General features: G+C 43.1%; 2 protein-coding genes across 2 annotated transcripts in view; both read right to left on the reverse strand.

The window, feature by feature from the left end:
• Positions 1-14,690, reverse strand: part of SMIM24 (small integral membrane protein 24) — a 41,119-nt gene that overhangs the window by 11,191 nt on the left and 15,238 nt on the right. The window lies entirely within an intron of this gene.
• On the reverse strand, positions 2,960-11,103 carry LOC142213934 (uncharacterized). Its single transcript, XM_075282557.1, has 2 exons — positions 10,880-11,103; positions 2,960-5,761 (listed from the first exon to the last, which is right to left on the reverse strand). The coding sequence occupies exon 2, from the start codon at positions 5,756-5,758 to the stop codon at positions 3,065-3,067; it is 2,694 nt and encodes an 897-aa protein (XP_075138658.1). The 5' UTR covers positions 5,759-5,761; positions 10,880-11,103; the 3' UTR covers positions 2,960-3,064.

Genomic DNA, 14,690 nt, shown 5'->3' on the forward strand with positions numbered 1-14,690 from the left:
GCTGAAGACCCGGAAAGCACATTGGCGGCAGGGCAGGAAAGGACCTCCAATGCGTACAGCGCAAGTTCCAGCCACAAATCCAACTTGGAGACCCAATAAGTATAGGCCGCAGAGGGATCGAAGAGGACAGGGCTGGTGTCGGCCAGGTACTCCCGCAACATGCGCCTATACTTATCCCTCCTGGTGACACTAGGCCCCTCAGTGGCGGTACTTTGGCGAGTGGGTGCCATTAACGTGTCCCAGACCTTGGAGAGTGTGCCCCTGCCGGGTGTGGACCGGATGACAGTTTATCGCCTGTTGGAGGAACTCTCCTGTGTGCTGCCAATGACAGTTGATGGAAACATCTCCATCATATTCTGCACCAGTTGCTTGTGGCAATCACTCATGCGACTGGCCCTCCCTTCTACCGGAATAAAATTACAAACAAAATTTTTATACCGGGTCGAGGATTGCAAAAATCCAGTATTCGTTGCTCTCCAGGATTTTGGCAATGCGTTTGTCAGTTGCAAAGCACTCCAACATGTATTCAGCCATGTGTGCCAGAGAGTTACTTGGCGTCACTTGACTGCCCCCACCGGAATGCTCACTCTCCATTTCCTCCATCTCCTCCTCCATTTCGACCCAACCGCGCTGCAGCAATGGGACGCAATGAACTGCCCCGCTAGCCTCCTGTGTGACAATGAGATCTGCCACTTCGTCCTCCTCCTCCTCCTCCTCCCTCAATGTATGCTGTGAAGCGGACAGGAATGTGCCATGTATAACCTGCTGGGATATTTCAGCACATATGCCCGACTCCTCAGCGTCCAATGCGTTATCCCTGATGGCGATGACGGATTCTCGCATCACACATAGGAGGGGGATTGTGACACTCACAATTGCGTCATCACAACTGACCCTCATGGTTAACTCCTCAAAGACACGCAAGATCTCGCATAAGTCTGCCATCTATGGCCACTCATGGTGCAGAAACTGCAGAAGCTGACTCTGAGGAACCCTTGGGTTTTGGAGATGGTACTCCATCAAGGGTCTCTGCTGCTCACACACTCTACTCAACATGTGATACGTCGAGTTCCAGCGTGTGGGGATGTCGCACATCAGCCAGTGTTCTGGCAGATGGAGGCGTTGCTGGAGGCCTCGGAGGCTAGCAGCGGATACTGTGGACTTGCGAAAGTGGGAGCACAAGCGCCGCACTTTCACCAGTAGCTCGGCTACATTAGGGTATGTTTTCAAAAACCGTTGCACCACTAAATTGAACAAATGGGCCAGGCATGGAACATGTCGGAGGTTGGAAAGCTCCAGAGCCGCTACCAGGTTGCGGCCGTTATCACACACGACCATGCCTGGGCCCAGGTGCAGCGGCGAAAGCCATGTTGCTGTCTCATCAAGGAGGACATCCCTCACCTCTGAGGCAGTGTGCCGTCTGTCCCCCAAGTTTATGAGCTTCAGCACGGCCTGCTGACGTCTCCCCACGCCAGTGCTGCAGCATTTCCAGCTGGTAACTGGGGTCAATGTGATGGCGGAGGAGGTGGAGGAGGGTGGTGGTTCAGAGCCCCTGCCAGGAATGTTGGGTGGGGAAATGAGGTAGACCGCCCCAGATTGTGACCCGCTTCCAGCCTCAACTACATTCACCCAGTGTGCCGTCCATGAAATGTAGCGTCCCTGTCCACATGCACTTGTCCACGCATCGGTGGTCAAGTGGACCTTTGTGCAAATCGCGGAACTTAGGGCACGCCGGATGTTGCGTGACACGTGCTGGTGCAAGGCGGGGACGGCACACTGGGAGAAGTAGTGACGGCTAGGGACGGCATAGCGAGGTGCTGCACTTGCCATCAGGTCACAGAAGGCCTGAGTTTCAACAAGCCGGAACGGCAACATCTCCTGGGCCAGCAGTTTGGAGATGTGCACGTTTAAGGCTTGTGCATGGGGGTGGGTAGCGCCGCTGTATTTTTGCCTGTGCTCAAAAGTCTGGGAGATGGTGGGTTGTTTTGAGGAGGCGCATGATGGTACAGGAGAAGGAGCTAAGGCAGGAGAAGGACATAAGGCAAGAGAAGGAGCTAAGGCAGGAGAAGGAGCTGAGGCAGGAAAAGGGGAGAATGAGGGAGAATTCCCCAAAGTGGTGGAGGAAGATGTGGAGGTTTCCTGGCTGCTGGTCTGGACTGCAGTGCCAGCACTGGCAAGAGTGGGAGAGGCAGTGGCGGCAACGCCGGAGGACGATAGTACAGCGTTTGCTCTCTGCCACTGAGCCCAGTGCTTGCCTTCCAAAGGACGGTGCATGGCAGTGGTTGTGAGGTTGCTCTTTTCAGAGCCCCTACTCAGTTTTGAGTTGCAGAGTGTGCCAACGGCACTATATTTGTCCATAACACAGACATAAAAAAATTCCACACCACCGAAGACCGTTGCCTCGATGGGGGAGTTTTTCTAGGCTGGCTACAAGAGGGATGTTAAATAACGTCCCACACCACTTGACTGATGAGACAAGAGGTGTACTTCGGTGATACCAAGAAGCAGCTGGAGTCCAATCCAATTTGTGGTTAAAACAGCAAATGAAGGTTTAATTCAAACGAATAGATAGGTTACAGTCCAAAAATTAAACAAAGTTAAAAGAACATAGAATATGCATGACAAATAACAAGTGTCAATATGAAGAGAGTGAGAGCTGGTATGAAGGTGGAGTTAGTGCTCTACCTCCATGTTACCAAAGCCTGCTTATAAAGGCTGAGGATGCTTTACCCTCATCCAAGTTTTTTCCCCATAAGGAAAGGTGTAGGTATGATCCTTCCATGTACTCCGGATCGTTCCTTGTTTGACCATAGCCCTAAGTTTGGCTACACTGACGTATTGTTGTTAGTAACGAGACTTCTTCTACCTCCACCCAACATTCCACTAGCCCCTTCATCTGTCAAGGATGACATGCTGGACACAAATGCTACTCCATGACCTTCTCCACTCACACTCTAAGTTCAGCAAGATTTAACATTTCCCCCTGATTATGATTAGATATACATTTTTCTAATCATAATTTCCCTACTCTAACTCATTTACTCACCAATCGTATCACATTCATTCACAGGCCATGTGATAACATTTTATCAGCATGTTCTTTCTTTGACTCAATGTTAATGATGGAACTAGCTTGTTGAGTTCTTTTTAACATTTCTTGTAAAATTTTGTCTCCTTTTCCAATTTCCTTTTTTACCTGAGTGTATATTCTCTTGATTCTACACATTATAAATATCTGATACAATATACACACCACTACAAACATAAATATAATAACAATAGGATTAGATAATACATTTCCAACTGCCATTTTTGCTGATGACTTTGACCAAACATCGACCGATTTCTTAAATTTTCCCCACCAGGATGATCCTGACATGGTACTCCATTCATGTTCTATATCATCTAGTTGACCTTGCTGATGTTTAAACACAATTTCAGCCACTTTTAACTGTCTTGTTAGAGCATCTAATAGACCTTTATCTTTTACAATTTCTTCTGTCCACATTTTCCATGGAAATTTATCAACTTGAGATAGATTATATTGCACTGGAAGGGTTCTCAAATAACTGCTCGCTATGGAGGATATATTAAATCTTCCCATGTTCATCCTTATAGCGTTTACGTCTCCTTCAATACAATACAATCCTCTAGTCAGGTTTTCAGCATATACACATGAAGGATAAAATGCTGAAACCTTTTCTTTTTCCGACATAATTTGTATACATACTTTTCTTTGGCCAACTGGTGTCACAATATCATGTATATTTTGTACAGTTTCAATTCTAGCATGACATGTACTTTGGTTATGGAAACAAGAATGATAGATAGTCTTATCTTGTTCCGGTAAACAAACTACTTTAGAGGAAAAATGTAAACATGAAGAAAGGTCTACTTGCTCAATTGAAGCTCCATTATACGCAAACTCTGTAAATTCTAAATTATAATGGATTAATTGTGTATTACTTACAGGAACCCCTAAAGAAGTTACTGGAACCAAAACTTGCTCTTGTCCAGATGTTGGGATTAATGATGTTCCAATACATACATTTTGTTTACATCCCAACCACTTGTTTACCCATAACTCTGTATGATCCAAACTAAAATTGTATATTACAGGTAAATTTCTTAATAAACCCAATGGAGTTATACCACTTTGTAAAGCCTGAGCCATCATCTTTAGGTTAGTGGAATATTCAACTTGAATTTCCAGACATGCTCTGGCTACTTGCGTTTCCTGTTCACTGCTCATTAATGCTAGAGTTGCATCCTGAAGATGTGACACTGATGATCCTAATACAGTCACAGAATTAACAACCATTTTTTCCAGAAGCTGATTTAGACTCTTCTGGACTTTCACTCCTTTCTTTCCTAGATAACCAATTGTTTCTAAATCTGATCTCAGAGAGTTTATATTCATACCATTTATTAAACTCCCAACAGTCCCAATTCCTCCTAAAATACCTTCCACAACACCTCTTTTGTTTCTTATGGGTTTTGATCTACTGTTACCGAACCATTGTTCGATCCCTTGTTCCATATTTACTAGGTGTTGTTTACATTGGGGATATCTTGAGGAAATTTTCCAATCTGACATGTTAAATGTCCATACCATGGTCATAAATGTACCATTCCTCAAAAGAGGCTTAGATTGAAAATGGTTAATCTGGAAAGGACTTGATGGATTGAATTTGACTCCTGTGCAAATTCTATCTGTAACTGAAGAAATATTAATATTTACAGTAGCACATTGCTTCTGATTGTTAATACTTGTTCCACAGCACTCGTATACCCCTGAATCCTTAGGAGCTGGGTTTCCTTGGTACAGAATAAATTTCTGGTCTACCCACTTAACATTCCCATATAAACCCCTATGAATTACATTTGTTGGACCATTAGAAAAACTTCCTAAAAATAGTCCATCTTTTTTCCATGTTAACAATGATTCAGGTGGTAACTCTAATTTCGTGCTACATTCCAGAGTAAAAGGATTTCTTCCCTCTAGGATTTCAATTCTTTGTGGATTAACTCTTACTTCAAGTGGTAAATTATTAGTCATAGTGAGATCAATTGCTATTCTCACTTTAACAGGTTCTCTTGCTATTTCGAAGTTCCAGGTCTTCACCCAGTCTTCATTACCCTTACTCATAGAAGGGTGATATTCTGGATCCAATATTTTTACATAACTTTGAGTGTGGAACCAGATTTCCGTTTTAGATCTGCCCATTTTTCCTGATGCTATCATATTATTTGTGATATCACCTGACCACTTGGCAGTTTCATTACCTATTATTTCTACACTCCAAAATAATACCTCTGTTGGTGTGCATTCCCATGAACCTGTTTTGTCATTATGTGTATAGGTTCCCTGTAAATGGGTTTGTTTCTGTTTAGGTCCTGCTTTAGCACTTAACATAATGTTTGTGTCGTGTGTGTAGTATATTTCAATACAACATTTTGCACCATAACCCAAACATAAATGTCCTGTAATGTCCTTTGAATAATCTTTCAAGCGTTCTTTAAGCAAGTGTTCTAGTGTATAGTCTCTTGTTTTCCGTGGTAGTAAATCCACCTCCTTTATTTGGTCACTCCCGTTGTTTCCACTCTGTAACGCGTCTTTCATCAAAACGGCAGCCAGAGTGCATATCAGAAGGAAAGTTCCCACCAAATAACATCTTCTGAGACTTCTATATTGACTGCGATGAACCTTTGATCTGTCTCTTTCCTCAAGGAGATGTAGTTCCTTGTGAAGGTTCATTTCCTAAAAAAACAAGCAGTATCATTATTTTGAAACATATAATTTACACTGATCAACATGTACCCACAGTTTTTGTTGTCTGCGAGTATTTTTTCCTGCTTTGGGTGATCTTTGCACCAAAATCATCACTTGTCCCATTGTATCAATTATTTCAAAGGGACCTTCCCAATTACTTTCCCAAGGTCCACTCTTCTTGAAGGTTTTAATCATCACTGATGCACCTTTGACAAACTTTGAAGAGTGAGGTGGCATCATACGTTGCATTCTAGATGCTGCATGTGGAAGAATTGTTTGTAAGTTTTCTTGCAGCAACTGCAACCACCTGGACCTTGCTATAGCATCTTTTTGGGGTGTAGACAAACATGGTTCATGCGGAAATATTAATGGCATTTTTCTTCCTGTCATTAATTCAAAAGGAGTGTATTGTGTTGTAGAGGAAATTGTTCCTCGAATACTCATCAAAACAAATGGTATTGCATCAACCCATGTATTTCCTTTATCCAACAACATTTTTGCAATCCTGGATTTTATTGTTCGGTTCATTCTTTCCACTATACCTGCAGATTGTGGATGATAAGGAACATGGAATTGTTGCTGTACTCCTAGAATACCACAAACTGTTTGCATTATTTGTCCAGTAAAGTGACTTCCTCTGTCAGAAGTGATCATTCTTGGGATCCCCCAAGTACAAAACACATGATTTACCAATGCTCTAGCTGTAGACAAAGCATCATCTTTCCTGACTGGTAAAACTTCTACCCATTTTGAGAACACATCTACCACCACCAATGCATACCTGAGTCCATGTTTACCTGTAGGCAATGGACCTATGTAATCAATCTGCAATGTAGACCATGGACCATCTGCAGGTGCAATTCTTTGGAGTGGAGGTTTTTGTCCTTTAGGTCGAGGGTTCACTTGAGCACAAATGAGACATGACTGAACAACATTTTGTACAGTTTCCTCCATTTTGTCCCAATAAAACTTTCCTTTAAGAACTTCCAGCAACTTTTGCTGACCCAAATGACCTAAGCTCTCATGATTGTATCGGGTGAATTCAGTTTGTAAATGCTCTGGCACAACAGGACGCAATTCCCCGTTATAGTCATGACACAAAACCCCGTTTTCACAAACAAAGGGAGGTTTTGGATCAACCTGAGAAACTGCAAGGGATTGATCCTTTGCTTGTTCCTCTGCAAAAGAAGGCAAATGCGTGTCTGTTTTCCTAGCTGGTAAGGCTTTCAATTGTTCAGGTTCGAGGACCTCTGCTCCTGTTAAAGCGGCCTCTTTTGCTAATGCATCTGCAGTAGAATTTCCTACTACTAGCTCATGGTTTCCTTTCTTATGTGCTGGGACTTTGACAATTGCATATCCTTTTGGATTCTTTGCAGCTAATTCAACAATTCTTTTTAGAGTATCACTGTGCACCAACACTTTGTTTGATGAATCAACAAAGCCTCTTTTTTCCCACACTGGTAGGTAATCTGTCAAAGACCGAACCACATAAGAGCTATCACTGTAAATGACCAAAGGACTTCTGTTCTCCTTTTCATCAATCTCCAACACTGTCCTGACAGCTTCTAACTCTGCTCTCTGAGCTGAATAGTGTCCTGGTAACTTGTGCTGGATTGCATATCCTCTTTCAGGATACCAGATAGAATACCCTGAACAGTAATGTCCTTCATTGAAAAACCGTGATCCATCCACAAAAACTGCTTCGTCAGTCTTTTCTGCTTCTCTTCTGAACATTGAAATGTATGTCTCCTGAAATGTGTGTAAGCATTCATGTGCCTGACCCTCGTACTGCATCAATTGGGGAAGTACATACTTGGCTTTGTGGTCAACTTCAAGTTGTTTTGGAGACAGAGTCAACAACCAATGTGCAAATCTTTGATGAGATACACCTGGAATATTTTTCTCAAGGAGAAGTTTTAATGTGGAGTGCGGCGTCTGCAAAATTAATTTGTTAAAGCCAACAATGTGTTCAGTTGCTTTTACAGCAAAATACACTCCCATCAGATGTCTCGCACAAGTTTCGAACCCTTTTTCCACCGGAGTAAGGAGTTTTGAGAAATATCCCAAAATTCTCCATTCCCCTGACTGCAATTGCAACAACACAGATGTAACAGCAACTTCTGACGTATGTACCTGCAAAGCAAATGGAGCTGATGCTTCCACAGTTGACAAGGCTGGAGCTGTTTGCAAAGCTAACTTCAATTGTTCAAATGCCTTTTGTTCCCGGTCTGTCCATGGACCAAAGGAATCATCATGGCTCTTTTTCAAGAGATCATATAAAGGCTTTGCCTTTTCAGCAAATCCCTCAATGAATTCTCTGGAAAAATTCACAATGCCCAAAAAGTGTCTGAGATCCTTATGTGACATTGGAATGGGAAGTGAAGCAACAGCTGCAACCCTGTCCTGGAGAGGCATTCTCTTTCCTGGTTTAATTAGGATCCCCAGATATTTCACTTCACGTTGCATCAGTTTACACTTCTTTGTGTTCAATTTTAGACCTGCTTCGTGCAACAAGGTAAACAATTCCGCTAAAACTTCCAAATGTGTTTCCCTGTCTTCTGTGGCCACCAAAATATCATCAACAAACTGTTTGATATATTTCTGATGTGAACTCCTTCCCAACACTTTTGCTAGTGCTTGATGAAATATGCTAGGTGACAAATGGGCACCCTGAGGCAATCTACAGAACACATACTGTTCATCCAGAAATGTAAAAGCAAACTTGTATTGACAACTCTTTTCCAATTCTATGCTAAAAAATCCATTGCTAATATCCAAGACCGAGAAATAATTCGCTTTTGCATCTAGTTGTCCCAACAAATCATGTGTGTCAGCAACAATTGGAGCTACATTAGGCGTATATTTGTTCAAAAGCCTTAAATCCAAAAGCATACGATATGAACCATCAGGTTTCAAGACACACCATAATGGATTGTTTGTCACAGAGTTTGCTTTCCGTATGACACCCTGCTGAAGCAACTCCTCAATAATCTTAGACATTGGACCTATTGATTCTGGAGGCAATTTGTACTGTTTTTGGGCTGGTGGATCCCTACCCTCTATGTTCACAAGTACATCTTTCATTGTACCTACTTCATTCCTGTACTGTGCCCACAAAGAAGGAATACTTTCTACAATTTCCTTTAACTGTACATCACCACCAGTGTCAGGCCAAACATGATCAGAAGGAATAACATCTGTTAAGCAAATAGTTCCAACCTTGCTGTATTCACTTGGATCAATCAGTACCGGTTTAGAACCATCAACATCCTTCCAAATCACCTTGTTTCCCAAATCAATAATCCAACCTCGTTTGTTCATTACATCAGTCCCTAAGATATTCTCTGAATTAGGACAATGCCAAATATCAATGCTCGTCTCCAAATGTCCAGGAATTTCAAACTTAACATCAGATATCAATGTGGCTGACACCCCCCCACGACCATTGAAGCCTACAATTGTACAAACAGGTGCATTTTTGGATGGGATCTGAAGCTTATTTGTGACACTCAGTTGAGCTCCAGTGTCTATGAGGAACGTGATCTTTTCCCCTTGAAGAGATCCTGTTACAAAAGGTCTTCCACATTCATCCAAAAATACTGGGGCTACATATTCCAAGGGTCGAGAGGTTGGAATCTTTTCTAGTCATGCTGATCCTAACAGACCATCATCTCTGTCAATCATGACGCGTGACCTCCCTTTTGATCCCTGTATTGATATTTCCCTAATTTGCCGGATTAGAGATGCATAGGGAGATTCTCTTTCCTCTGAAGGAGGAGGAGGTGCAGTGGGCACTAGACCATTCTCTTTCCCTATATTCTGGGTCTCTCTAAGGAAACTTTTACACTGCCATTTTAAATGTCCCACTTTACCACAATGATAACAAGACATCTGACCTCTCTCCCAAGTTCCTTTCCTTTTTGGCTTTGGAGCAATACTTTTTTTAGGAACAGGTGCAGTCCTGGAATTAGTTTGACTGTCCTGATTTGCATTGACTGATTGCTTATTTACTTTATTCTGGACAGCAGAAATCTTTGCCTTTGTGCTTGTTTGCTTCAATGACCTTCTGATGTGGTCAATGAACATTGCTGCATCATATAAAGCAAGTTTTTCTGAGGCAATTCGTAATGATACTGGATCCAAATATTTAAACTTCTTTACAAATGCCTTTATCATAGCTGAAGGTTCTTCACCCTCATCTATCCCTAAGACCATCCTGTATGCTTGCTCAAACTTCATTAAGAAAGCAAAAGGATCATCTTCCAAGGTTGGCTTCAAAGAATCCAGAATATCTACTGTTGGTTCACATTCTCCAGTAGTGAAAAATATAAGCTGTTTCAATCTATCTGATTCAGTACTATGCATCACCTCATTGTCCTCATTCACCACAGGCGTCGGCAGTAACCTCTTGGCCATGTGAGAAGGTAACCATACTCTGAAAATCTTATTTTTCTGTTCATCAGTAAGATTAAATTTATCTGTATACGATTCAAAAGTATTTGCATTGTGGAAAGCATCCATTTTGTCATTGTAAGCTGGAACATCTTTCCCAATTTTCATTAACTGATCATTGATTTTTAAAGTCAACCTAGCTGCCCTTTCATGTAAGCGTCTTCTCTTAAGATCTACCTCTTCTAACTGTTCTGTACTCCCGTGGCTTTGTTCTGGAATATAGGAGGGACTACCTGTAGCAGCAGAGATTTTCCTTATATCCTGGCGTAATTTTGAAACTAATTGTGTCCTAGTTTCCATTTGATCCTCCAACTCCTCAATGTGTTGGGCTAATACCTCACATGCTGAACACTCATTATAATCCTCTTCCACTGTCTGTGTGTCAGTGTTACTTGTGCCTTTAGTGTTCACACATACCCTATGTGTCTGTTTCTCTTCAATAACTAAAGAATTGTACACTCTGACCATATGCAATACATTCCTTAATTTCTTTTGCAACCTATCAACACAAATAAATTTCTTATCTAATCGCTGATTTTCTTCCTCACACTGAGTGTATAAACTAGACCAAAGCTGTGCATTAGTATGACTACTTACATACTTAAAATCTAGCTTGCTCTTATCAGAATATGAAACAATGAACTCCATACTCACTCAGTTACACGATCTTCTGTATGCACTGTGCTGTCAAGGCCAAAATTCCTCTGCTCTCACACAGACGTTCCGCACACAGGCTTCCGTCTACTCGTGCAGCTGATAGCTGTAAGCGTGGCTCACCGTCCTAGGTACTTTACGAAGTCCTGAAGCTTTGCACTTTGCAAACGATTCCTCCGTTCAGTCCTCCCCTTTGCAAACAAAGGACTGAGGAATACTTCCAGACAACGACTGAGTGGCTCGCCAAATGTTAAATAACGTCCCACACCACTTGACTGATGAGACAAGAGGTGTACTTCGGTGATACCAAGAAGCAGCTGGAGTCCAATCCAATTTGTGGTTAAAACAGCAAATGAAGGTTTAATTCAAACGAATAGATAGGTTACAGTCCAAAAATTAAACAAAGTTAAAAGAACATAGAATATGCATGACAAATAACAAGTGTCAATATGAAGAGAGTGAGAGCTGGTATGAAGGTGGAGTTAGTGCTCTACCTCCATGTTACCAAAGCCTGCTTATAAAGGCTGAGGATGCTTTACCCTCATCCAAGTTTTTTCCCCATAAGGAAAGGTGTAGGTATGATCCTTCCATGTACTCCGGATCGTTCCTTGTTTGACCATAGCCCTAAGTTTGGCTACACTGACGTATTGTTGTTAGTAACGAGACTTCTTCTACCTCCACCCAACATTCCACTAGCCCCTTCATCTGTCAAGGATGACATGCTGGACACAAATGCTACTCCATGACCTTCTCCACTCACACTCTAAGTTCAGCAAGATTTAACAAGGGAACATTTTGGGCCCTGCTGGCTGTGGCCTGGCTTTGGTGAAGCAGCTGTCCTCTGCCTCTAGCCTCCCTCTTTGGTGCTGCACTTCCCTCCACATCTCCACTGCTCTCCCCGCTTGACATCCGCCCTATCCAGGTCGGGTGAGTGGCCTCATCGTCCACCACCTCCTCTTCCAAATCATTCAATGGCTCCTCCTCCTCCTTTGCGCAACGACGAGGGCAACAGGCTGCCCTGATGGCAACTGTGTCTCGTCATCGTCGTCACTGAGGGCCGATTGCTGGTCAACAGAAACAACAGGAGATAACGGATGCTCCAGTGTTTGTGCATCAGTGAAGTCATCTGTTACCGCTGGTGATTCAGGACATGGTGGAACAGAGAAAGGGACAGTGAATGGAGCCAAAAACAGCTCCTGGGAGGCGGGAAAGGTGGGATTAGGTTGCTGGGAAGATTGGGCATGTTGTGTGGAAGGAGGAGCAGTCTGTTGGGTAGGAGGGGGAGTTCAGGTAGAGGCTGACTGGCTGGTGGAGAATGTGCTGGAAGCATTGTCCGCCAGCCATTGCAACACCTCTTCCTGGTGCTCGGGCTTACTTAGGTTTGTACCCTGCAGCCTACTCAATGTGGTCATCAAGCCAGGGACTGTGGAGAAGCGTAATACTTGCTGCCGCAGAGCTGTAGGCGCAGTAGAGGCTGTTGGTTGAGCGCAACCTTGCTGAACATCTACATTTCCACGCCCCCGTCCTCATCCTCTACCCCTTGCGCTAGCTTTGCACATTTTGGATGTACTATTCTCTTTTTGATGGTCTATACACCACAAAGAAAAGCTGTTTTCCAGCTCTATATGAACTTGGAAATGCAGTGAATTGCTGCAATTTTTCAGGCCCCCCAAAAATGCAAGGCTTTTTTCAGCTCTATATGATCTAGTCACTGCTGTGTATTCCAGCTATTCTGTGTGCGAACAGCCAACAATGAAAGCTGTTTCTCCACTATATATATGAACTTCCACGTCCGTGGAAAGCTGGACTGATGTCCCTGCAGTATATAGCTCTGAGAAGAGCTGTTGGTTTTCTTCTTTAGTTCTTGCCTGCCTATCTGAAGGTAATCGCTATCTAGCCCTCAGCAGATGTCTTTCTCTCCCTACCTCTGACCGCTAAAATGGCGAATAGAGCGGCAGCCGTTCTTATGAATGGGAGGTCACATGTTTTCGGCAGCCAATGGGTTTTTTCAATTTTTTTCACTGCCTCCGTTGTCGTAGTTCCTGTCTCACCTCCCCTGCACATTTATTGATGCAAAAAACGCACCAGGGAAAGTGGGAGGGGACACGAATTTTGACTGCGTATGCGGCCTGGTATTCGATTGTGAACGAATACATCCAACACCATGATATTCGATCAAATACTTATTCGATTGAATGGCGTTCGCTCATCTCTAATAATACACAGGTATATGTGAACTCCTATTTTAGTCCACAGCATATGGTCTCCACTTAGGAATTACCGTATTTTTCGGACTATAAGACGCACCGGATCATAAGACGCACTAAGGTTTTAGAGGAGGAAAATAGGGAAAAAAAAAATTTTAAGGAAAAAAAATTGGTGAAATATTTAATAACTTAATAATATAATATTTCACCAATGTAAATAGAACCGGGGGCTTTCGGACACAGGGATACCAAATGTGTATGTGTTTCACAGTAATGTTTTTGTTTTATATGTATTCTAGGGATATGGGGGTGATTTGAACATATCTATCTATCTAATCTATCCTATCTATCTGTCTGTCTGTCTGTCTGTCTATCTGTCTGTCTGTCTATCTATCTAATCTCATTCATGGATGGAAAGAGACACCCTGCAGTGAAGCTATGCAAGAAGAGAAAAAGGGGCGGGCCAGACGGGTGAAGGAGGTGTGGTTTTCTAAGCAAACTTGAAAACACGCCTCTTTCACCCGTCTTGCTCGTCCCTCCTTCACTGCCTCTCAGATCTGGCTCCTGCAATGATGCCACACAGGCAGGGAAGTAGGGGCGGGCCAGATGGGTGAAGGAGGCGTGGTTTCAAGCTTGCCGAGAAAACCACGCCTCCTCCTCCCGTTTGGCCCGCCCCTCCTTCCCTGTCTGTGTGGCATCATTGCAGGAGCCAGATCTGAGAGGCAGTGAAGGAGGGGCGGGCCAGACGGGAGAAGGAGGCGTGGTTTTCTCGGCAAGCTTGAAACCACGCTTCCTTCACCTGTCTGGCTCGCCCCTACTTCCCTGCCTCTCATATCTCGCTCCTGCAAACACGCGACACAGACAGGGAAGGAGGGGCAGAGCAGGCAGGCACTGTGCTGCTCTCCTTTTGATTCTCATAGACAGGGCACAGACGCTGCACACGCTGCATTCGGACTATAAGACGCACACACATTTTCCTCCCATATTGGGAGGAAAAAAAGTGCGTCTTATAGTCCGAAAAATACGGTAAATACACTTTGAAAAACCGCAAAACATATCAAAACGTTTGGTTGGATCTTACCATAATGGCGGTGAATCGACTTCCACGGCTGTGACTGCAGCACAGGTGAGCGTGCACGGGCGCAGACAAAAAAACAACAGAAAGTTGACAGAGTGCCCATAGCAAAAGAAAATAGTTTCTGCACTGAACACAGTGAGAAAGCTGAAAGAGGACTCAGCTAAACTTACTGCTGGGCAGTGAAAGAGCTTCAACACAGCTGAAGAATGGAAAAGCAGGTAAAACAAAAGACTGCAATACAACCTCTCCTAAACCATCAGTGTTTGGGAGTATTTAAAATACAAGTAATTAAAATAGTATTTTGTAATTAAAATACTTTTTTTATTCAGTATTTTGTATTTGTAATTGAAATACTTTTAGGAAGTATTTTACATATTTTAAATTACTGTCTAAATTCAAAACAAATGTTGGAATTTAAATAACCTGCCTCACCGCACTTAAAAAAAAACAACAGCGCAAGTCACGTCATCACTCTCGTTTCTCGTGCGAGGTGCAACTAGAGGAGGGAAAATTCAAGCACGTTCCA

This window comes from Leptodactylus fuscus, chromosome 1, assembly GCF_031893055.1.
Source record: "Leptodactylus fuscus isolate aLepFus1 chromosome 1, aLepFus1.hap2, whole genome shotgun sequence".
NCBI lineage: Eukaryota > Metazoa > Chordata > Amphibia > Anura > Leptodactylidae > Leptodactylus > Leptodactylus fuscus.

Bases quoted from the DNA above. Each gene is read 5' to 3' on its own strand.
- LOC142213934 (XM_075282557.1), bottom strand. From the start codon at position 5,758: ATGAACCTTCACAAGGAACTACATCTCCTTGAGGAAAGAGACAGATCA.